The 25,676-nt window shown below is 40.7% G+C and overlaps 1 protein-coding gene across 1 annotated transcript; it reads left to right on the top strand.

The window, feature by feature from the left end:
• Positions 1 to 16,922: 16,922 nt before the first annotated feature.
• Positions 16,923 to 23,203, top strand: hykk.2 (hydroxylysine kinase, tandem duplicate 2). Its single transcript, XM_079890064.1, has 5 exons — positions 16,923 to 17,094; positions 17,647 to 17,952; positions 18,130 to 18,272; positions 20,805 to 20,985; positions 21,062 to 23,203. Exons 2-5 carry the CDS (start codon positions 17,649 to 17,651, stop codon positions 21,499 to 21,501), a joined length of 1,068 nt encoding a protein of 355 aa, XP_079746190.1. The 5' UTR covers positions 16,923 to 17,094; positions 17,647 to 17,648; the 3' UTR covers positions 21,502 to 23,203.
• Positions 23,204 to 25,676: the final 2,473 nt, after the last annotated feature.

Here is a 25,676-nt window from a genome sequence, read left to right as displayed (position 1 = left end):
CGCACCGCGCGCCCGCCACTGCAGTTCCCTCGTCCCGCGCTATGCAGCGGGCAGGACTCAGAGGCCATTCGACCCCTAGCTATGAGTGCGAATGCATGGAAAGCTATTCCGGGTGTGTCGACATGGGTGCTGGACACGGTAATACAGGGCTATTCGCTACAGTTCAGTCGTCGGCCTCCGCGCTTTCAAGCCCGGACCGAAATGAAAGTGAACGCAGAAGCAGCCCATCTGCTTCATGCAGAAATAGCGAAGCTGCTACGAAAAAAAAAAAAAAAAAAAAAAAAAGGCGATAGAGAGAGTTCCTCCTTCTCTGACCGAGGCGGGCTTTACAGCCGTTATTTCCTCGTGCCCAAGAAGGACGGTGGGCTCAGACCCATATTAGATCTGAGACATTTGAACAGGGCTCTCATGAGACGGCCGTTCAAAATGCTTACGACCAGGCAGATCCTCGCGCTAATTCGCCCGAGGGACTGGTTCATATCTCTAGATCTGAAAGACTAGCGCAGTCAAAAGAGGAACTCATCTCTCACAAGATAGCGCTTCTCAGTCATCTGGAAAGCCTGGGTCTTTCGGTGAACTGGGCCAAGAGCTCACTTATCCCCAGTCAGTCAATTTCCTTCCTAGGAATAGAACTGGACTCGGTGGCGATGACGGCCAGGCTGTCAGAACAGCGCGCGCGCTGTGTTCGACACCTCGCAGCATCCTTCCAAAAGGGCAGATACCTCCCTCTGAAACGTTTCCAGAAGCTGTTAGGCCATATGGCATCAGCCGCAGCGGTCCTACAGCTGGGTTTACTTCGAATGCGCCCGCTTCAATGCTGGCTGAAATCGAAAATACCCCGCGGAGCGTGGGTTTCGGGCAGCGCTCAAGTCAGCGTGACTCAGGTCTGTGTCTCAGCCCTGCAGCCCTGGCTAGCGCCCGAATGGTACCGACAGGGAGTGACAATGGGAGTCATCTCACACCGCAAAGTGGTCTCGACAGACGCGTCCAACATGGGTTGGGGAGCGCTTTACGGGGGCAGACCAATCTGCGGCCCCTGGTCGGGCCCAGAGCGGAACCTCCATATAAACTGTCTGGAGATGTTAGCGGTCGAGAAGGCTTTGAAGCATTTTCTCCCATACTTGCGGGGACACCACGTGCTAGTTCGCTCAGACAACATGTCAGTGGTGTCCTACGTGAACCGCCAGGGCGGACTCAGATCCAGAGCCCTGCGCGCTCTAACAGAACGCCTTTTGGTCTGGGCTCAGGGCTCGCTGCGCTCGCTGAGAGCCGCGCACGTGCCCGGGCACCTGAACGACGACCCGGACAAACTGTCCAGGGACAATGTTACCCCAGGGGAATGGGCGTTACACAGCCAGACGGTACAGACGTTGTGGCGCCGCTTCGGCGAAGCGAAATTGGACCTTTTTGCCACAAGCGAGAACGCTCAGTGCAAAAGGTTCTTTTCGAAGAGCAAGGATGCGCTGGCCCAAGTTTGGCCCAGTGTCCCGTTGTACGCTTTCCCCCCGATCTCAATGCTGCCTCAGGTATTAGCAAAGATCAGGGAAACGCGCTGCGCAGTGCTCCTCATAGCCCCGCACTGGGAGAACCAACCCTGGTTCCCGGAGCTGGTGAGCCTGTCAGACACAGCCCCGTGGCCGATTCCGGCGAGGAGAGACCGTCTCTCTCAAGCCCGAGGGTCAATTCTGCATCCCCATCCAGAGCGCTGGTCTCTGCATGCGTGGGTAATCAACGAATATTCGCTGATCTGCCAGAAGGGGTAGTTAACACGACCTCGCAGTCCAGAGCCCCCTCGACGAGGCGGCTCTATGCGTCTAAATGGTCAGTGTTTAACAAATGGTGTGCAGGGAAGAGTTTGAACTCTCAGTCCTGTGGGGTTCCACAGGTTCTGAACTTCCTCCAAGAGCTCTTGGACGCGGGCAGGTCCCCCTCCACGCTCAAGGTGTATGTTGCGGCGATTGCTGCGTTCGCCGACTCGGCGCGCGGCCGCGCACTAGGAAGAAACAAACTCATTACCCGTTTCCTGCGAGGCGCCAGGAGGCTGAACCCTCGCGGCCACCTTCGGTTCCGATATGGGATCTGTCTTCGGTCCTGGAGGCCCTTAAAGCTTTTCCCTTCGAGCCGTTAGACTCTGTGGGTCTCTAATACCTCACTTTCAAAACCGTTTTTCTGCTGGCCCTCGCCTCAGTAAAACGTGTGGGTGACTTGCATGCGCTATCAGTTAGCGCGTCGTGTCTCGAGTTTGGACCTAACGACTCGTTAGTCATTCTCAAACCTAGACATGGCTATGTCCCTAAAGTGTTGGGTACTCCTTTCAGAGCACAGGTTATCTCCCTCTCAGCCCTGCCGCCGGCAGCCAGCGAGGTCGATAATAACCTCCTTTGCCCTGTCAGGGCGTTAAGGCTTTATATTACGCGCTCTGCAGCCTTCAGGCTCTCAGAGCAGCTCTTTGTTTCGTTTGGTGGGCACACCAAGGGTCTCGCCGCCTCGAAACAGACGCTATCCAGATGGATAGTGGACGCTATTGCGACAGCATACGCGTCCAAAGACCTGCAGTGCCCTCTGGGCATACGGGCTCATTCCACCAGAGGCGTTGCCTCATCGTGGGCATGGTCCAGTGGGATTTCCATTTATGACATTTGTACGGCAGCAGGCTGGGCCTCCCCGTCTACATTTGTTAGGTTTTATAACCTGGAAGTTCCCGCCCTGCAGGCTAAACTTCTTGCAGTCTAAAATCATGTTCATGCCCTGCTCTTCGCAGGCTGGATATTAGATTTGACTCTTCTGGTCGAGCCGCACTTTCAGGGAAAGCTTTTATATACAGACCGGCTGCGCCGCTCTGTTTCTCCCTACGGGTGCTTATGTACATGTGTTGGCCCGCATTGCTGGCCACCTCTCTCCCCACTCTTCACTCCCCGGGTCCCCTCCCCCTGGAGTTGTGTGTGGATGCATGGCGCGCACGGCGTTGACAAAGGGTTCCCGTAGCGTAAGTTCCTTACGCAATACGAGAGAACCTCTCGTAAGAGAACGATACTCGGTTACTCACGTAACCTCGGTTCTCTCTAGAGAGGGAACGAGTATTGCGTTCCCTGCCGTGCTTGCGCCTCGAGCTCATGTCGCTTCATTCGACAGAAACCAGAGAATTAAGCCTCCGAGCCCTGTTTTTATACGCTCTGACGCCGCCCCTTCTGGCGGGCTGTGACGCGCGAGGGCGCGCGCACCCTGATTGGGCGTGACGTCACGCGGGGCTCACTGGTAGGCTTAAGCAGTTGCCGCGCGGCAGCCAATGAGCACGCAGTATTGCCCGCTCTAGCTCTGCTGTGCTGCCTGCTGCACTGCGTTGACAAATTATGAAAAATTAATTAAGGATAATTTTTTGGCTTCAGTATCTCGAGAAAAGATGACTTTTCCCGTAGCGTAAGTTCCTTACGCAATACTCGTTCCCTCTCTAGAGAGAACCGAGGTTACGTGAGTAACCGAGTATCGTTTTCTTTAAGTGAACTTAGCATCATACTTATAGTTTACCATTTATATATTATTTTTACTCTTTTAGTGTACTCTCAGTAAACTACTAGTTTAGTAGTTTTATTCTACAATTTTTTTTTAAGTGAACTTAACATTATACTTATAGTTTACTATTTATATACAATTTTTGCAGTTGCAGTAGGCCTACAGTATACTACTATGTTCAAATGTTATTTTTTATACTTGAAAAATACCTTTAACTCTACTTTAATTTGAAAAACATTTGATTAGCTTCATGCATCCTTTTTTTATCAACACTCGAATGTCAGTAAGTTTCATAAAGAAAGACAACATTTTGTTAAAATGTTGAGAAAATAGTTGAGAAAATCACATTTTTGTCAAAGACTACGCCTTGATCAGATCCAGAACGATGATCAAAAAACACAGGTGGAGTAGGTCAAGTCCAACACCCCCAAAGCTTCACAGTCGTTTTCTCTTCATGGGTTAGGCCTACGCTTAATTTCATTTGAAAACATTAAGCAGTTTTGATTTGCAAGCTGTTTAATGTTTGATGATCACATTATTTTACATTTGAGTGAGCAATCTTCTATCACATGGTTCAGCTTCTTCTTCTCCTGTGTTTTGATCCAGAGATTCTGTACTAGAAGATGTGTCATAGCGCCCCCTACCGTATACCAGTGAAAACATGGATAGCTGGAAATTTCAGTCAATGGTGGGGAAAAGTTTAATTAAAGTAAATATGTACACTACCAGTGAACTAGCCTACACAAAAATTCAGATACGCAGAATTAGAAACATATCTGTTTTATATCAACATTTTAATCAATATTTTCAAACAAAGTTGCATAAGACTGTATATGAAAAACAATGTAAAAAAAGTATATTTAATAGGCTACTCGATCAAAAGAGTTAACACAACTACAAGCCAAGTATTCTTTGAATAATTAAAATTTTAAGTATATCTCGATCAAAAGATTGAGTACAAGTATAGGCCAAATATACTTGGACTTTTCTCTCAGTATAAGTCAAGTACACTTAAGTGTAATTAAGTATATTTTTGAGAAGTATATAAAATGTAGACTGAAAGTATGCTTTCTTCTTTTTAGTTGAAAAGAAGTATACTAAAAGAACACTTGAATAAACTTATTTTCCATGCTTATTTTATTTACTCTATAGGCTATTCCACCAGAAAGTTTGTTACTATATAAAGCTGAACATGTTAGTTTATGTAATATTATGTTTTTAAAAAAGTATTTAATAAGCTACTAAATCAAAATAGTAAACACAAGTACAAGCCAAGAATACTTAGAATACTTAATTATACTTTTAAGTATATCTCGATCAACAAGTATAGGCCAAATATACTTAGACGTTTCTGTCAGTATATGTCAAGTATACTTAAGTGCAATTTGAAGTATATTTCTGAGAAGTACATAAAAAGTAGACTGAAAGTATACTTTCTTATTTTTAGTTTAAAAGAAGTATACTAATAGAACACTTGAATAAACTTCTTTTTCGTAAGGGCTTGCATATGGACAACCACAATACACATTGAAACTAAATTTAATCATTTAGCAGATGCTTTTATCCGAAGCAACTTACAAATAAGGAGAACAATAGAAGCAATCAAACCAACAAGGCAGATTAATGGGTAAATGCTTACTTTAGTAACCTCAGTTTATACTTCCTTATGACAGCATGCTGCCCGCCTTCTTCTTATTATTCTTTTGTGCATGCAAGTTAATTTGGGACCGTAAGGAGTTCACATTTGAATCTGATATTGGCCACATTAAAAAAAATAATGTGAAAAAAACAAAAAAAAAGTAAATCAGATCTGAGCATAAATCTGAATTGAGCACTAAGGCTTGCAGTGTGAACATAGCCTTACAGTCTTTACAATGGAAAACACTGTATAAAGGTCCTAGATCACATAATTTTCACAACTCACAACATTCAAAACTGTTTTGTGGAGTTTTTGTCAACTGAAGATTTTTTTCCAGAAAGACATTTGTCAACTGAACAATCGGTATGTAGTTAAAGAACAGTGCAATCAATTGAATGCAGTGTATTTCTATCCTTCACAGCCTCGTTTTCATTCCTGTCAAAAAAATAAATATGGCGCTGGCGCTACCCTGACTAAGACGGTCTATAGTTGCTTTCAAACACGCACACTTATTCACCTTTTTAGGGTTGCACCAGTCATTTGTCAAGTTCTTACTTAAATTGGAACGCAAAGTTCACACTAGAGACTGAGTAACTACTAGTTTGTAACTAACTTTGAACTTTATTTGGTTGCACTATTTGTTCTTACGTAGAGTAGGTCGTAAAGACTATGAAGTTTTGAATTTGAATAATCCAATAGCAGCCTTCAAACACGCGAGCAGACGATTGTTTACTTGCTGTGAATTTCAGTTTTTCCTTCATTCAAACTTTTTGCCTCACGTAACTAACAGTAAAAATACCACTTTTTCCAGAACTAGGCCAATACCGATACTTGTTGGTACTCTCCGATACCAGTATTTTCATTGCATTTGTAATTTTTAAATGTATTAGATAAAGAAACCAAAAGAATATTAATCATATTCATAGGTTTAGTTAGTTTAACAAATCTATTTCCTTCAGTTATTTTCATGCTTAATTGTGCCTGTTAAAATGTATTGTACAAGATTCTATTACTTTCACTGTTCATTATATTGCTCTATCATATTTGATCTTTCATATAATTGCACAGCACATATTAAGAGCTGCTTCAGGGCTCAGTGCTAAGGATTTTTTCTACGGGCCTGGTTGGGTCAATGGTTCAAGTGTTTAGATACCAGTAAAATATAACAATTCTCAATTACAATTTTGATACTACAGCAAAAATGGTACAGAATTTGAATAACGTAATCAAATATATTTAACTTATACAGTGAAAACTATGCTGTTATTTTACATTTGATTGTTGAATCAACATTGAAACGTTGATGAATCTTTATTAACTTTAACCCTTTAAAAACACATCAGTAGGTTTATTAGACTGCTGTCACTTTAAGAGGGAATGCATGGATCCAATATATAGTTACACATTTTATTTCTCAACTAATAAAATAAAATTTTCCAGCGATGTTTCCGGAAAAGGGATGCACGCTCGACAAGCTCACGCTGTGTGGTATCGGTTGTTGGTATCAGAGCATTTTAATGAGTACAAGTACGAGTACACAAGCGCAGTATCGGGCCAGATTCAGATATTTGTATCAGTATCAGTGCATCCCCCAGTAAAAAATGTTTCCATTTATAGATACTACTCAATAATGAATATATAATGTTTTTTTTTTAAATAACATTCAGAAACTATGGTCCATAATGTTTGAAATTAATAAAGATCAATAAATAAATACTGATACAAAAAATAACATAAATTACATTAATTTATTTTTACTGATTTTATTTGACATGCACAACATGGAATGATGCACACAGAGGTGCGTTATTTAGGACGGGTTTGTGTTGAAGAGCGGCTATCAAAGTAATTTATTCACATGATGTTCTCTCTTAAATGGTAAGCAAGTGTAAATGTCAGCATTATCATATGTGTCTAAAGTATTGAAGTCTGTTGGGTAAAACATCTCTCTTACCTCTGTTCCCTGAGGGAAGGAACGAGATGTGGTGTTGATTGACTGAAATTAGGGGTCGCCCTTGGGAGCCCCAAACACCTCTGAGACTTTGAGAAAAGGCCAAGGAGAATTGGAGAGTGAAATCTGCATGCCACTCCTCTGATATACGGGTATAAGAGGGAGCCGGCGTGCATCACTCATTCAGATTCGTGCTGAGGAGCCGAGACTGTCCCGGGCATTTCAGCGGTCACTTATTGTGGCAGGGGTGACACCACGTCTATCAGGGAAAGGATGTCACAACAGTAACCGAGACGTTCTCTATCTGTCAGTCACTTTGATGTGGTGTTGATTGACTGACACTAGGGGTCCCTTACGGAACAGAAATAAACGGGAATATACTGCAAAATATAATGCGATATACATTTCCATATATGGGAATCTAGTGCTTACATTTTTCAATATACTGCAATATATGCATTGGTCATGTATGGCTATCAATACATATAAAATATTTATATAAATGAAGACAAACATAGCATTACATATTCACAAAGTTTTATCCTTTATTGTGTACATTGTATATTTCTAGTTCCCAGCATGCTTTGTTTCTGACTGTTAAAGGAGAGCAAATGTTAAAATTAAGAGTTATTTCATGTTTTGCTCAATATTAATAGGGGGGGAGATCTGTTAGTGTTTGATGATCTATTATTTTGGAATTTAAAAGGTTTTCTGGTATGTGTAAAATTAGCTGTCATGGCCTTGAATTTTCAACACTTCATTACCAGACAACCATGTCCAAACAAAAAGGCCCCAAGTGAGTCCAACAAACTTCTGATCAAAAATGGAGAACAATTCAGCTCCAGATGCTGTTCCATCACAGGATGCAAAGAGTGGCTAGAAATACTGAAAATAACAAAGAGGACAATATATTAGATATATTACAAAACATAATGATGCAGTCAGAGACAGATAGAGAGTATTAAAAGGTGACAATTGAAGGAAGAATAGATCTGTGTGTGTGTGTGTGTGTGTGTGTGTGTGTGTGTACTTCTTACATTTCAGAAATCCCACTGATAATCCATCACTTTGCTGAGAAGAGTGGCAACATGTGGGTTCACTGCAACCTGTTTCTTCTGTACCATTTGCCCTGTTGTTTTAGATGGCAATTGTCCTCTTGACTTCTTTGTTCTTCTCTCCGGATTAATACATAAAAAGCGCCTAAAGGGTCAGGAAACAGACAATATGTAATTATTGGTTTTAGCTTTTGAGGCCTGTAATCATGTTTTTGAAATTGGACCATATGTTAGAGCAGTGTTTCTCAATTCGAGTCCCGAGCCACTTATAATGCCACTTATTAAAACGCCTGATTTAACTTATTAGCTTGCTAGTGTTAAAGAGGGAGACATCTAAATCATTCGCCCTAAAAATTCTATCTCTTCTCGAGCTGAGAAACATTGTGTTAAAGGCCTCAACAGATATAAAACATATCATATATCTATAAAAGGCAAGTTATGATATTTAATACAATACATGTGTAAAATGCAGGTACTGAGGTTGTTAAGAATTCAATCATTACATTTGAATGAGCTCCAAGGTACGTTGCCTCCTCCAGGTACTCAAGATTGAATATGTAATATGCTGTGAACAGTATGGCCTTCCAGTGCCACTTGTCAAAGTGTCTCCTTAAACAATACCACATGTGACAATAGTTATTTTTAACTATACCATTTTTATTTTCCAGCTTTTTACATTTAAACTATATTTTAGTATGGAAGAGTGCATGAACTGTTGGCGCCCATGCCAACAGATGACTGCGTGTGCATACCAACTGATGTAATTAAAGCATCTAACTCTTAACATGGGAGCCCATAGGTTTTCTGCCCATAGCAGCTGAAGCGCCGGGGTGAAATGTGTGAAATACTACCGCAACTGCGCTGCTGAAGCCCCGCGCAAGTCTCCTTCTTGCCCCGCGGTCGGGGGATGTGTGATCCGGGGTTACCAATATGAAGCCTACGAGTTACCAAACATTTGTGAAGCACTATTGCGCTACCCGAAAGTCAAACCGCAGCGCGACCCCATAATGCATTGCAGTTTACAGCAAAATTGCTGTATTATTAGAAAACCAGCTATTGTAAAATAATGCTGTAATTTTTACAGCAATTCATTACAGTGTACCATGTGAATAGGTCACTTCAGCTGGGCTTTTGACCTTTTATCTTTCTTTTGTTTCAATAAAACTCTCAGCTGTGCAGATCAGAATTAGCACTGGGGAAACACTCTGTCTGCTAGATAGTAAGGACAACACTATGGATACCACATCCTACTTTAAGGGTAGGTTAATATGTGGAGAAAACATTACAAAGACTTCCCAACTGGGAAGTACCACACGCGGAAAGAGGTCTCTAAGGTAGGTCCAAACCAAAGAGGAAGGGACTACTACAAAAACAGAGATTGGTGGCAGAGAAGGAGCTCTGCCTAGAGGAAGAGACAGGTTTACCGTTAGTGAAACCATATCATGGACAATACATCATATGGGATTACCATATACCTCATTGACTCTTTTAATCTTGTGCAGTCTGTGTTTGGCCCCACACACGAACACGGACACACGCTCAATCTTGTTTTATCCTTTGTTTTGCCTGTTCTTAATCGAGAGATCTGTGACACAGTGTTTTCTGACCATATTGATTCCCTAAATACTAAGGGACTGCTGGCGTCATTATCAGAAAACTGTGAAAGATGCTAAAAGAAAACACATCTCTGAAATTATTCTGTCAAACTGTAACAAGCCTCTGTTTTGTTTAAAACTATTGATTCAGTTCTTAATGCCTCGCAAATTATCTGTGTTGATGCCTCCCCTGCTGTCTGTGAAAACTTTCTTCACTTTTTTATTGATAAGGTCACTTCCACTAGGGCTCCAATCTCACCTTCTGCTTACGACCCCTCAGTCTCTGTCCCCTGCTCTGCTGTCTTTGACAAAATTGAGCCTGTGACTTTGTCTGTGTTACAGGAGGTTGTTGGGCATTTGAAGTCCTCAGGTCCACCACATTATGCTGTCCCTCCTCGACTTTTTAAGGAGGTTTTCCCCACTGTAGGGTCATCTGTTCTTGCAGTTGTCAATAGCAGTCTCTCCTCAGGTGTGGTCCCTGCACATTTTAAACACGCGGTAGTGCAACCTCTGATAAAAAACCTGGTCTGGATCCTGCAGACCTCTGTAATTTTAGGCCTATCTCCAAACTACCCCTTCTTTCAGTTTCCAGTCTGGTTTTAAAACTCTACACAGCACAGAATCTGCTCTTTTAACAGTTTTTAATTATATATTTTTTTAGCTACTGGCTCTGGTGATTGTGTTATTCTTCTACTTCTTGATTTAACTGCTGCGTTTGACATTGTGGACCATAAAATCCTAATCACTCGTTTAGAGCGGTGGGTGGGCATCAAGGGCATAGCACTGGAATGGCTCAGGTCCTACTTGAAATGCCGGTCCTTCTGTGTCAGCTGTGGTGACTCTGAGTCCTCCTCTGCTCCTCTCTCTTGTGGGGTCCCTCAGGGTTCAGTTTTAGGCCCTCTTCTCCTCTCTCTTTATTTGCTCCAGCTTGGTTCAATAATTGGAAAGCATGGCATGTCATTCCACTGTTACGCGGACGACAACCACATTTATGTGCCTCTTAAAAAGAATGACACTGTTAGACCACTACTCGAGTGTGTTGAAGATATAAAAGCCTGGGTGGCTTTTAACTTTTTAAGTTTCAATGCACAAAAGACAGAAGTGATGGTTTTTGGTGGCACTAATGGGACCCCTCCTGTTGTTGTGGGTGCCTTGGCCCAGTACACCAAGCCAACCATCACTAACCTAGGGGTTAAAATTGACTCTGACCTTAAGCTCGACAGTCAGATCAGGGCAGTCATTAAATCAAGCTTTTTTCAATTGAGGCAGCTGGCCACAATAAAGCCATATCTTCAGAGGCAACATTTTGAGACAGTAATCCACGCCTTTGTTACCACTCAGCTGGATTACTGTAATGCACTGTATGTGGGGGTTAGTGGCTCTTCTATAGCCCATCTACAGATGGTACAAAATGCTGTGGCGCGGCTTTTAACTGGAACACGTATACAAAAGCACATTTTGCCCATGTTAGCCTCACTTCACTGGCTGCCTGTACATTTTGCGATTCAATTTACAATTCTTTTATTTGCTTTTAAATTCCCAAAAACAGTCTCGCCCCACTCTATAATTCAGAGTTGCAACATCCTTTCACACCCACTCGTTCTCTCAGGTCAGCTGATCAACTGCTCCTGAATGTGCCCAAAACAAAGCGTAAGCTCAGGGGGGACCGTGCTTTTGCTGTGGCAGCTCCTAAACTGTGGAGTGATCTGCCTCTACCCATTAGACAAGCCTCCTCACTGTCTGTTTTAAATCTCATCAATTTCCTCCACTGAATTCGACTACTGCAGGATGCTGAGGGAAAATTCGCATCCAGGGTTCGCCAATCCAGGGAACTCTCTAAAACAATAAAAGCGCACTTTATCACTTCAGGGAGGGGAAAAGATGCTGTGTGCAAGTGGTACACCCAGCCCGTTGTCTGTAACTGTTCATACCCAATAGCACATGGGGCGAAACTGGCTCAACACAGAGATTATAAAATCCCACAAAGGTATTGGATGTCGCCCAGCCTGCTGCTCTACAGATGTCTGTTAGAGAGGTGGCATTGGCTAGAGCCTAGGAGGATGCAACACTTCTCCCGGTGTTTGCACACACTCCTAAATGGCACAGCATGCCTTGGGCCTGGTATGCCAAGGCGATGGCATCCACAATCCAATGAGCCATCCTGTTTGGACACAGCCTTCCTCTTCTGCTGTCCCCCAAAACAGCCAAAGAGCTCCTCAGAGCTTCTGAAGCTCTGTGTGTGGTCCAAGTAAACATGTAGGGGGCGTACTGGACACAGCAACGACAAGGCTGGGTTTGCTTCATCCCAAGGCAGTGCTTGCAAGCTCACCACTTGGTCCTTAAAAGGGATAGTGGAAACTTTCACATCACGTGAAACACGTGAGAGTATGCCGGACCGAACTCACAGAAAATAGCTTACTCCGCATTGCTACATACAGGGAATAAATGAACTCAAATGAAAATTGTTTTAATATTGTACAAAACTCAATCAGCACCTGACACTGCGTCCTAACCAGACGCGATAAGATTCCAGCGACAAGCAGTTTATCTGTCTACAAGAAGAGTAGGGTCAGGTATTTGCATTTAGGCAATAAGCACTGTGATTGACATGACCAATGCAGTGGTTCTCAAACTTTTTTCGATCATGCTCTAGAAAATCTAGCCCCCCCCCCCCCAAACCCCACCTCCCAAACCCCACCTCACTTCTCACTACCAAAAAAAATTCACTAGAAATTATAAAGACAGAAAGATTTTTTAAATTGAACACTTGCAATGAAAAACACCTGCAAAATGTCCCCTTATAATGTCATTGAATCGTTAACTATAACAGTATGAGAGAATAATAGATCAGAACACCTTTTAATTTAAATAAACAAAAAATGTAAATAATATGCCGGAACACGACAGTGGAGCGGAGCGTTCACAATAGCTTCTATGAAGTGCTTTTGTATGGCGAGGAACTTCTATGTCGCGCTTGTTCAGACGATGACAAGTCAACTGTCTGAAGAAGAACGATTCAGTGGGATTGGCGTTTGGTGCCGATTTACAAAGGCAGAGCGCCAACCGCTATTCACGCACTTTGGACACCGTTGCAATGGATGTTTTCTGGACCAAAGATATCTTTAGAATCATCTGCGGGGCCGAGTTTCCTCTGAACTGGTTTGGGGGGAAAAAATCGCGCATCTAGATGAAACTAGACGTACTAGATGAAAAGCTAGTACGAGATGCGACAAAATCAATCAAAAATCACAGCCAATCAGGAGAGCATGTGGATGGAGTCTCTCTCTGCAAATGCAATGAACTCACAATGAAATAGATAAGTACAAAATCATATCAGAAATATATTCACTATTTTTTTAAGGGGGGGGGGGTCAATTCCAGGTTTTTTCAGAGTCGATGGAAACGCCAAGATTCCATACAAGATCATTGTCATAATTTGTATGTTGTTGTTCCAGCAGTGACAAAGCAGACATAAGAGAGTTTCTAAAAATAGAGTCTCTTGTTGCGTCTCGCCGTCGCGGCTGGTTAAAAAATAATTTAACGCATGTCGCTTTGCGTTTGGTTAGGACACGGCCATTCTCACGACTAAATAAGTACTTGCAGTCCTGACCTAAAGAATAGCCTGGGACACTATATCTGCCAGAGATGATGAAAGATCCCTACAGTGTTTCTCCTATTGTGAGATTGGAGGTTCAAGGTCAAGATTTTTAGGCAAATTGTATTTTAGGGAAGATGTTTCTAAGGTAAACTGAAGCACTGAGCTAATCTGGTATTTAATTATGATTTAAATACCGATTTCAGTGCTATTAATTAAATGTGTTAAATTAAAACATGATTTCTCAGATGGTTGCATCCTCAAATTTAAAAGTGTCCAGATGATTAAAATCCCCAGGGATTGTGGTCCATCAGTTTATTTCTTACAGCGAGCACTACTGCAGAAGAGCATTATGGGATATATTGTCTCTGTGGAGAAATATTTCAAATGAACAAGGAAAATGAATTACAGCTTACACATTCAGGAATAAATTAAATAATTAATCAAATAATTAATCTAATTAATCTGTCTACTTGTTGTATTATCTTAGTAATGTAAAGCTGTTGACACTGTATTATAGATACATTTTCCAAATTCCCAATTTCACCCACGTGTTATGTACAAATGTGCAGTTTTGTTCTGCTCCTAATTATAATTTGTGTTACACAGCACTTCTAATGATGCCAGTACAAAGTGTTACACCCATTGATCTTTTTGTTTGAGGTTTTGCAAACAGGAAATGACATGGGCAAGGCTGTCTGAGAGATGGAAAGCCACTTTGACTCAAGTCTCCAAGGTTAGCAAAAAAAGCGTAACGCTGCAGTTTGCAAGGAAGGAGACCAGAGGCCGTTCTTTTGAGTAGATGTCAATGGAGGAGAGGCTTCACTACGCTGAATCAACTGCTTTTGTGGAAAAAAAACAGCTTATAATTTATTGAATCTTCAACATGTTTGCTCTTTGGATTATCTATTTTAAGAGTTTATGGTGAAATAAATGCTGATTAATAGGAAAAGTCAAAGATTTCACAATTTCACAGACACAATGTTGTGATTTTTGTGACTCAGTTTACAGCACTTCTCATTCATTTCTATGGTTTTCAAATTTCTGTGAATGAAATTCAATGACTTCAAGGCTGTAAAGTGGTTGGTTATCAAGGCACACATGACCATAGAGCCATGGACCTTCGTATCTCCTAATAATAACACCATCTCTGATGGAGAATCCAGATCTTGAGCTTCATGTTTCGACTACTGCTAATCTGTGGAGTTATGCTCGGTACACACTGTATGATTTTGGTCTGTCCCAGACGAAAGATGACCAATAGTGGTGATTTCTGTGGTCGTGACTCTTAAACGGTGGTCGTCGTACAGTGAAAGAGGCTTGTTGTTCATGGTCTTTCAACCAAAGATAGCCTGCGATAATTTTCTGACAGTGAGTGCGTTTACATACAGTACACCCCTCATAATGCGGTTATAATGGGATTTTTGCAATATTGCGATTAAACTTTACCTCATGTTAACGCAATACTTTGATCAAAGGTGAGGAGTTCTGCCCGTGTCATGTAAACATCTTACTGAGATAAAGATCTTACTCTGATTATTAGAAATAATCGCATTATTGGAGCGCATGTAAACGTAGTCATTGTCAGGAATTTAGCATGATAATCTCGACATGGCGCTAAAACTTAAAACTACTTACCTTGCAAAACTGCCATGCCAAGTTGTAACGCTTTTCCCTAACCATGACCGCGTCTCCTCTTTCGCTTCCTCCTTTTTTTTTTTCAGTGCACATTAAAAACCACAATTGCCAAAGTGCGATTCATCTTGCTCTATTTGTTCACCACTAGCACATGCTGATGAGGTTTTATTCTTCTATACTAACTTACGTCGTTGCCTCTGATTCAACAGCTGTCATTATCATACAGTGTACATACATGTCGTACCCAAGTTTATTAGATCCATGTCGTACAGTGTGATTTGTCGTGATCTTATAGGATTGCTAAAATCGCTTATAGCAGTCAACCTGCTTTGTATTGTTACAATATAGTATATGTAAATGGACAATGTTTACTCTTTCTCTGTGCAACCTGGACTGAGAAATTCCTGTTTACTTGTCAACAAAAGTGACAGCTCTTTTCAAAGCTCTTTTTACAGACTTTAAGTCTTCCACAGAGAACCTTTCAGTGAACAGTTCTTAAAATAACAATTTTTCTTAGTTTGATGAACATGCTAATAATGTGAGGAACCGTTGTCCACCATAAAGAAACCTTTTGCGGAATGGAAAGGTTAAAGTTTCTTCACAGAACAAGATAAACTGACATGGTGCACGAAAACATTCATGCAGCGTTCATTTCACCTTTGGTAAGACTTGAGCATATGCGAGCCTCACAGGCTGTATCAGCGCAATCACAGGATGCAGAGCCTCACGCGCTTCTGAAGACGATAACGTTTCCCTTTGACATGTACGTAGTTGCTGTTTCGCTTCTGGCGTGTGTCTGCATGCGATTCTTCCTCTGTATATTCAGAAGTCGAGCCCGCCTGACGCCAACTCATTTTCCTTCATGAGCCTGCGAGACCTGCTCTGACCTCCTCATCTCTGCACGCTGGAAAAAAGAAAAAAAATAGACAGTTTTGATAGTAATAGTAGTTAGTTAACAGTTTAATAATAGCTTTTAGTGTTTTTTTTTCTTTTTTCTTTAGTGAATTGCTGTGCTTAGCCATTAGACATGTCAAGAATTCATTAAATCAGGTAGCCATCTCTGTGGTTTTCTGTTTACACTACAAACAACACTCTTATGATCAAACAGGGAAAAAAAAAATCTAATTCTGTTATAAAACCATAACCTTGTAACCTCAAAAATGTGCCTCAAAACCACAATAATGCACAGTCAGCAGATCTAAGAAAGCTAAAGAAAACTTACATTGTTTAATCAGCATTGCTCTGACTGTCTTTAAGATTATATATTGTTTTATGCACTTATTTATTTAGTTGAGGTCAAAAGAATATGACTAAAATTATCAAACATTAAGAAAATAATGCCACCAAATGACACACTGCTGCAGCCTGGAGGAAAATACCCGTTAGCATTGTCATAAGTCATTCTATTTCAAATCCGTTGTCTTTGTTCATTCATGGGTCTCAAGAGATGAGATTAGCATGGTCATGTTGACCCCTGCTGGTGGGTTCTGTAACTACACCAAAATTGACAGTTATCCAATGGATCTGTATATTTTCTTGATAAAGATCAAGTTATAATCAAATAAAATAACAATAATAAAAAACCTGCACTAAAAAAAAAAAAAAGTGTATATGGCTTTTTTTTTTTTTTTTTTTTTTTTTTTAGATTTAATCGAGAAACTAATAGAAACTATTCTTAGCATGAGGCTATTTATAAGTTTAAGAACTAGTACAGAAAAAATAAAAAAAATAAAAAAAATCAGAATTCCAAGATCGAAAACAATCTTAATACCTCTATCAAACCATTTATATGCAAAGTTTGGTTATGTTCTCTTAGGGGTTTGGACCGAGTTGGTGTTAGAGAAATAGCATTTTATTAAAACTTTGAAAAACTTTAAATTACGGCTGCAACAAATTGAACTGTTACACGTGAAATTAAATAATAAATAATAATAATGTGCGCCTACCTTGTGAAGCGTTCAAAAGAACCAGGGTCACGACAGTGGACTCGCAGACGTAATGACGTCTCGTGACGTAATGACGTGCGGTGCAACACATTAGCACTAGCTTCAAACCTCCACTGACCGTCACCACCACAGTAACCTGACCAGTCCAGCAACATTCCTCAGCAGGTACTACTGTATCTTGTGCTTTCTGATCAAATCGTTATTCGGTGTTTATACTGTTTAATATAAATCTCTTTGAATGCAATTGCCGTTCGCCTCGCGCAGAGACCAAAGAATAACTTTAGTCAGAAGCGCGAGACTTTCAATGAGTTTGACTCAACACTGGAGTTTGATAATTTGATAATTTACGCTGCTCATATAGACGACAGCAGGAATAGAAATGACAAAATTACGAATTACAAATTGTAAAACCCTGCGACATAATGCATGATTTAGTTGTGATAAAAACAAAAAAAGTTTTAAGTTAGCCCAGGTGATTTATTTTAGTTCATTCGGTCCAGCAGTATTTTTTAGGTGAGTATGGTTTAATTTTTTTGATACTATGTGTGCAAACAACACTTGTTAAATAAATAGTTAACCCAAAATAACATTTCTGTCATTATTTAATCATACTTACATTGTTTTTATTGGACATTTTGGGTGAACAATTCCTTTAACCTCTTAGTGTCATTGCTCTTGATTTGCCAATAACTTGTGTATTTTCCCCCCCATCCTCAGCAATGGCAACAAAGGAATCAAAGCCAAATCTCAGCGATTCCCAGGTGACAGAGATTATCAAACGTCTCTATGGCTTGACCGTGTCCATCATTCGACTGTTGCCCGGTTATGATGATCAGAACTTTTACGTGGCCCCCAGTGAGGGTGGAGAATATGTATTAAAGGTTATGAACTCTGCAGACAGTCACAACATCACTCTTGCTGAGTTACAAACGCACTCTATGAACTTCTTACACCAAAGAGGCCTTCCTGCCCAGACCGCTTTGCCCACTCTGACTGGCCAACTCATGAGCTTGGAGGAGTTTGGTAAGAGTACCTGTTAGTTATTAATTTCATTAAATAGTAAGTCATAAAATACCCTAAGGCCTGTTGTTAGTAGTTTTTAAATGTGAGTAAACGGGGTTTTCAGAAATGTGTATGGATTTATATTGTAAATCAAATGCTAATTAACAAATGTTTTATTTTATTTTTCTGCTATCACAGATTGTGGTTTTGGCATGCAGAAATATTTAGTGCGCTTACTTGCCTACCTGCCTGGCACTACCATAGCCAAAATTACCAGCAGTCCTCAGATCTTGTACGACGTTGGAAAAATGGCCGCCACATTGGATACAGTTTTACTGCAGGTAAAATCTTTCATTCCATTACATTCCATTGTTAAAGGGAAACTGCTTTTTTTAAAGTTATTTCACTGCTTTTCCTAAAATCATTGTTAGCTTAAGTACCTATTGGTATCAGTACCAAATGGTAACCTACAATTATTACTTTAAAGAGCTATTTCTATTAGATTAAACCCATGTAAAGTAGGTTTGGTGGTATAAATCAGTCCCTCCAGTTTTTCGCGAGTCCGCGATCGCTGAATACAACGCAAAATCAACAAATTGTCGCATTTTTTTGCGGTCCTGCATAATTCCTAATTTAACCGCAAAATAATCACAAAAATGAAAAAGACCTCACAAAACATTAAATTATAATCACCCAATTGAAATATCTCTAGTTTAATTAAAGTTTCAATGCATTTTACGGGGATACAGATGTTGCGCACGCGTGATGTCTGTGAGCGGTCTGTCAGACACATGGCGAAAGAAAATTAGTCTCACCTGCCCTCTCACATAAGCGCCAAGGAGCGGGCTAAGCAATATCCTGATATATTGCACGAGAGCATGCACGAGAGTGGGGGTAAATTGTTTTGTGTTGACCGAGTGACTGCCTGACTGCAGTGTGTGTGTGTGTGTGTGCGTGCGTGCGTGTGCGTGTGCGTGTGTGTGTGTGTGACTGACTGCGTGTCACCGCCTGTCAGCGTAAATTCTCTTTATAGCGCTTGAACAAATACACATAGCAACAATTACTTCAAAATATTCATCTTGGCGAGTATTTACGTAAAACTATCAGTAATAACTGATTGGGACGTTTGTCATTACTGTAGTAGGTCTTAAAGTGACAGTAACCTAATTTACCTGCTGTTGTTAATGTTAATCAAGCAACAACAATAGCTACAGCACAATTTAAAAAAAAAACGTAAATTATCCTCTGTTTGTAACTGTATCCTTGTATTTATTTGTCCTGTTTTGTTTCTTTTTGTTATTTGTTCCTTTGTTCTTATTTCATTACTGAGTGTTTACTTGATTATTTAAATCATTTCTTGGATGTTCCTGGTTGGGCCCATAGGTTGTTTTAAAAGTTAATTTGATGAGAATTTGATTAGACCAAAATAAACAAGCTTTATGCATTTTGTTTGTGATCTGTGTCATGTATGACTATTGTGCATCTGACATAATACTTTTATGGTAAATGTGATGTCCTAATTATAAAATATAAAAATCGCAAATTTTTTCACAAATTTCTGGAAATTACCACCACAAAATCAGTCATTTTGATCGCAAAAATCACACAAAAAAATCGTGAAATCCTGGAGGGACTGATAAATTAATGCATTTAGATTGAATCAGTGATATTAAGTAACATTTTTTTGACTTGAATAAAACCTGCTGTTTAGGGTACGTTTACATGACAGCGATGTATTTAAAACAGGAAAGTTTTTACTTTTTTATGCATTTTTCGCATAAAGACAACAGCATTGTCAAAATGATCCCCGCTCACACGGATCCGTGAAAACGACTAAAACGCTGTATTATTCATGCCAGGCCAGTAGGTGGCAATGCCACTTTGTAAAGATACGCTACGCGCCTATAGACTGAACGCTTAATACACATGCGCATGACGTCACCGTTTTCACAGAATCAAGTTTTTGTACTTTACACAGAGTCGATAACGGAAAACTTGCACGTTGAAACCCGTTTTTTAAAAGTTTGTGTTTTCAAGGCCCCCAAAACGCCATAGTCGTGTAAATGAACGGCCAAAACACGTTACAGTTATCAACTAAAAACTGAAAACTTTTTATGTGTTAACAGCTCTTTAGGTGTTACCAATATTTTTTTGTGGCGTTTTTGCCTTTAATTAGAAGAGGACACTAGCTAGACAGAGGGGGACGGGATCGGGAAAGGTCCACGAGCCGGGACTCGAACTCGGGTCGGCTGAAGCACAACAGCGCTACATGTCGGAATCATCTTAGAGTTACGAGCTGTTGATTATTATCAGTGCGCTGCTGCAGTTATGATATCAGAGTGCGCGCTTCAAAGCTGTATTCTGATTGGCTGTCAATGTTTTCAGCCGGAAAAAAAATCGTTCGAACAGAGATTTCAACATTATTGTTCCTCTGCGGCGGTATAGTTATAGCTGTGATGTTGACTCTGCTATTTTTATAGAGTCACATTTACCGATGCTCTGCAAAATTTTACTGGCGAAATCCAGTTATTCCAGTAGGAATCTGCACAATCGGGAGTTTTGCATGATTTCTCCACGCAGCTTTTGCTCTTTTTCAAGATGGTCACATTATTTCGCCACATTGACTAACAGAAAGCTGCTTGCTTTGAAAGTGACTTCCATGTGAGTTATGCTTCAAACATCACTACACTTGACAACGAACCTTTTTTGCTAATTTAGCTAATGTGACTGTTTTTAAAACCTTATGGTTATATATTCTTAGTGTGAAAAGGCTTTTTTTGTCCTTGATTTTTTTCATAAGGTTTCTCATTTAATTTCCTGAATTTAATTTCCTGAATTTAGGCATTTGTTTTTGTTTATTTTTTCTTGTGAAGATGGAGCATCCAAACATCAGTTCCCTTCAGAGAGAGAACTTTATATGGAATCTCACCAGCGTTCCTCTCTTAAATCAGTATCTCCACTTGATGGATGGGGACCCTGTACAAAAGGTTGTTAAAGCCGTTATTGAGCAGTACCAGATCCAAGTCATGCCAAAACTACCATTGTTTCGCAAGTGTAAGACATTATTTGAATTTAAAGTATTTCACTCCGAAGTCAACGCAGTCCTTATAACATTTTTATTGCATTGCAGGCATTAACCATGGAGACTTCAACGACCACAATCTCTTGGTGAAACCTGATGGACCGTCAAAGTACAAGATCTCCGGGATTCTTGATTTTGGAGACATGAGCAGTGGGTATTTCATATTTGAGCTGGCCATAACTATCATGTACATGATGATTGAGAATCCCAATCCGGTCGATGTCGGAGGGCCAGTGGTGGCGGGATGGGAAAGCGTTTTTCCTCTCACTGAGGCAGAAAGAGATTCGCTGTATTTGCTGGTTCTGTGTCGGTTTTGCCAGTCTCTGGTTCTGGCCCGGCACGCTGTGATCCAGCAGCCAGAGAATGAGGAGTACTTGATGATCACGGCCAGGACAGGTGTGCAGCTGCTCAGTCGTCTTTGGGAGCTGGGTAAAGAGGAAGTGGAAAGAGTATGGTTCCAGAGTGCAGCACAGTTCAGCCAACCCTGACTGAGCACTGAAGCATGACAGCTTGCTCCAAGAATATATGCAATATAAAACCAAATCCATCAACTTTCTTACATGGAAGACTAACTGTGAAATTTGAAATCAAGTCAATGAGGACTGGGACTGTCAAGTCCCAAAATGCCCAAAAAAAATCCCCATAAAAGTGGTCCAATAGTATTTACTTGCAATCAATGATGATGTCAAATGGTGATTTTGTTGGAAGGGAGGATGATATGAAACATGCACTTATATAACATTTTCATTGTGCTTTTTTCAGTTGCTGTCGGGTGGAAACTTCGTATCAACAAACACACTACTTTCCAGGAAAATGTAAAAAAAGACTGTATTTGTTTTTATAATTAAAGATGGTCAAAACTGTGGAGGAACTTCATTCACCATAGAACATTGGTGGAGTTATGAAGTTTGAGGATCCAATGGAGTTACGAGGTTTTCTCACACAGTCTCTTTTTAAATTGGTCAAATATATGCAAAACCCACAGAAAGACGTAAAGGGTGACCAATAGTAATGATTTATGGAGAAAAAATAAATAAAATCATGAAATATGGAGATGCGAGGTTTCCACCCGACACTGACGGTATGGAAAAGAGCAGTGGATAAAAGTAAGTGTCGTGGTTTGGAGCAAAAAAAAGCATGAGTGAACGATAACACCATTTTAAATTTGAGACAAGCTAACACTTTAATGTACACGCAGTTTGATTAGTATTATTAATAGTTAATGCAAACCTTAAACATTATCTGAAATGTCTACTGCACAGGATAACTCCAGGATTATTGTAGAACTAGTTATATGATCCTTCAGTGTTTGAGAGAAAACTCATGATGAACAAAATTAATTATTAACTAATATCCAAAAAAAACCATGCATGCCATATTTTTTTTTTAATAAAGCAGCAGATGTTTATTTTTTAATGGTGGACCAATACAATTTTTTGTCAAGGTTAAGATGGACACATTTTTGTTTTAAGAGAAATCAAAATCCTTTGTAATAGTTTAATTGTTTGTTTCATTTGTCTTATTCAGTGCCTTTATTTCATCCAATAATAAATAACCCAACTGAAAGTATTTTCTACAAAACAGGACATTATTAACACTGCGCAATTCATAGAGTATGATCACTCAAGTATTATGTATGTACTGCATATCAGTATGACGGATTGTGACAAAAGGTCCTTTAAACCTTTATGAGCTGCTTTGTCTAATCTTACTGCTCAAGGTATGAATAAACAAACTGCTGACTGCAGTATTTTATCTGATTGGTCAAAGGTCTTTTTTTTACAGCACATAAGTATTGAAAGGTCATGGTTTAAATTATACTGAAAAGTGCATTTTAAAGCAAAACTAAGTAAAAATAACAACAAAGTTTGGAACTCCAGTTGATCAATAAAATTAGAGGATTTAAAATAATTGACAATGAACAATCTTCTTGTTGATGGCTGATTGATACAGAACTTATAAAAACACATGAGCATAAAGGTCTTACAGCCTTCAAAGGCATTTCAGTTGGTTTAATGGGTTACCAGGGAACACCTAGTGAGAAACTGTAACACATTGAAAGTTGCTTTGGATAAAAATCAAATGGAATTAGATACACTGACCAACCAAGCATACAAATTAAACCACACGTGATTGTGTTGGTCTGTGTAAAAAAAAAAAAAAAAAACCTTGTGTAGGTCTCAAGGAAATAACTAAACCCTTACCTGTAACTAAACTGAACCCATTACTTTGGAAACGGTTTCAGACCAAGTGCTCAGAAAAAGAAACAAAACTAATTTCATGCTGCTCAGATGCCAAGAAAAGCTTTACAAGCTTCAACAACAATCCTTCAGTAATACATTCTCTCTACTCTCCATAAATGTCTTGTAGTTTTCACATCCTGTGGCCTTGATTTCTATTGTGTGGTAAGTGCATAGTCATTCAATGACTTGTATGGTTCCAAAGCATCTGTTCATCATTGATGATGTCTACAGCATGTTATCCTGTTGTTTGCTTGCTTTGGAACTGAAAAGTGAGCAGATGGCATAGAGGAAACAAGCATTGCCATATCACATAACAACAGATTATGCATATGAATGGTAAATGGACAGAACTGGGCTTAAATTTCACTGATGGTGTTTCTTTTGATGTGCAGAGCTACTGTCCTTTACATTAGCTCATTTACATCCGAGTTAAAAACAAAAACAGTGTTGAGCGTTCAGAGATGCTCTTCTGCTTCAAGGTTTGATGTGTTGAGCGTTCAGAGATGCTCTTCTGCTTCAAGGTTTGATGTGTTGAGGGTTCAGAGATGCTCTTCTGCTTCAAGGTTTGATGTGTTGAGCGTTCAGAGATGCTCTTCTGCTTCAAGGTTTGATGTGTTGAGCGTTCAGAGATGCTCTTCTGCTTCAAGGTTTGATGTGTTGAGCGTTCAGAGATGCTCTTCTGCTTCAAGGTTGGATCTGTTGAGCGTTCAGAGATGCTCTTCTGCTTCAAGGTTTGATGTGTTGAGCGTTCAGAGATGCTCTTCTGCTTCAAGGTTTGTGTTGAGCGTTCAGAGATGCTCTTCTGCTTCAAGGTTGGACGTGTTGAGCGTTCAGAGATGCTCTTCTGCTTCAAGGTTGGACGTGTTGAGTGTTCAGAGATGCTCTTCTGCTTCAAGGTTGGACGTGTTGAGTGTTCAGAGATGCTCTTCTGCTTCAAGGTTGGACGTGTTGAGCGTTCAGAGATGCTCTTCTGCTTCAAGGTTGGACGTGTTGAGCGTTCAGAGATGCTCTTCTGCTTCAAGGTTTGATGTGTTGAGGGTTCAGAGATGCTCTTCTGCTTCAAGGTTTGATGTGTTGAGCGTTCAGAGATGCTCTTCTGCTTCAAGGTTTGATGTGTTGAGCGTTCAGAGATGCTCTTCTGCTTCAAGGTTGGATCTGTTGAGCGTTCAGAGATGCTCTTCTGCTTCAAGGTTTGATGTGTTGAGCGTTCAGAGATGCTCTTCTGCTTCAAGGTTTGTGTTGAGCGTTCAGAGATGCTCTTCTGCTTCAAGGTTGGACGTGTTGAGCGTTCAGAGATGCTCTTCTGCTTCAAGGTTGGACGTGTTGAGTGTTCAGAGATGCTCTTCTGCTTCAAGGTTGGACGTGTTGAGTGTTCAGAGATGCTCTTCTGCTTCAAGGTTGGACGTGTTGAGCGTTCAGAGATGCTCTTCTGCTTCAAGGTTGGACGTGTTGAGCGTTCAGAGATGCTCTTCTGCTTCAAGGTTTGATGTGTTGAGGGTTCAGAGATGCTCTTCTGCTTCAAGGTTTGATGTGTTGAGCGTTCAGAGATGCTCTTCTGCTTCAAGGTTTGATGTGTTGAGCGTTCAGAGATGCTCTTCTGCTTCAAGGTTTGATGTGTTGAGCGTTCAGAGATGCTCTTCTGCTTCAAGGTTGGATCTGTTGAGCGTTCAGAGATGCTCTTCTGCTTCAAGGTTTGATGTGTTGAGCGTTCAGAGATGCTCTTCTGCTTCAAGGTTTGTGTTGAGCGTTCAGAGATGCTCTTCTGCTTCAAGGTTGGACGTGTTGAGCGTTCAGAGATGCTCTTCTGCTTCAAGGTTGGACGTGTTGAGTGTTCAGAGATGCTCTTCTGCTTCAAGGTTGGACGTGTTGAGTGTTCAGAGATGCTCTTCTGCTTCAAGGTTGGACGTGTTGAGCGTTCAGAGATGCTCTTCTGCTTCAAGGTTGGACGTGTTGAGTGTTCAGAGATGCTCTTCTGCTTCAAGGTTGGACGTGTTGAGCGTTCAGAGATGCTCTTCTGCTTCAAGGTTGGACGTGTTGAGTGTTCAGAGATGCTCTTCTGCTTCAAGGTTGGACGTGTTGAGCGTTCAGAGATGCTCTTCTGCTTCAAGGTTGGACGTGTTGAGTGTTCAGAGATGCTCTTCTGCTTCAAGGTTGGACGTGTTGAGCGTTCAGAGATGCTCTTCTGCTTCAAGGTTGGACGTGTTGAGTGTTCAGAGATGCTCTTCTGCTTCAAGGTTGGACGTGTTGAGTGTTCAGAGATGCTCTTCTGCTTCAAGGTTTGTGTTGAGCGTTCAGAGATGCTCTTCTGCTTCAAGGTTGGACGTGTTGAGCGTTCAGAGATGCTCTTCTGCTTCAAGGTTGGACGTGTTGAGCGTTCAGAGATGCTCTTCTGCTTCAAGGTTTGAGGTGTTGTGTGTTCA

Source organism: Squalius cephalus, assembly GCF_949319135.1.
Source record: "Squalius cephalus genome assembly, chromosome: 13".
Taxonomy (NCBI): Eukaryota; Metazoa; Chordata; class Actinopteri; order Cypriniformes; family Leuciscidae; genus Squalius; species Squalius cephalus.
The sequence above is the reverse complement of the archived record's forward strand: the minus strand, read 5'-3'. Positions and strand labels throughout refer to the sequence as shown.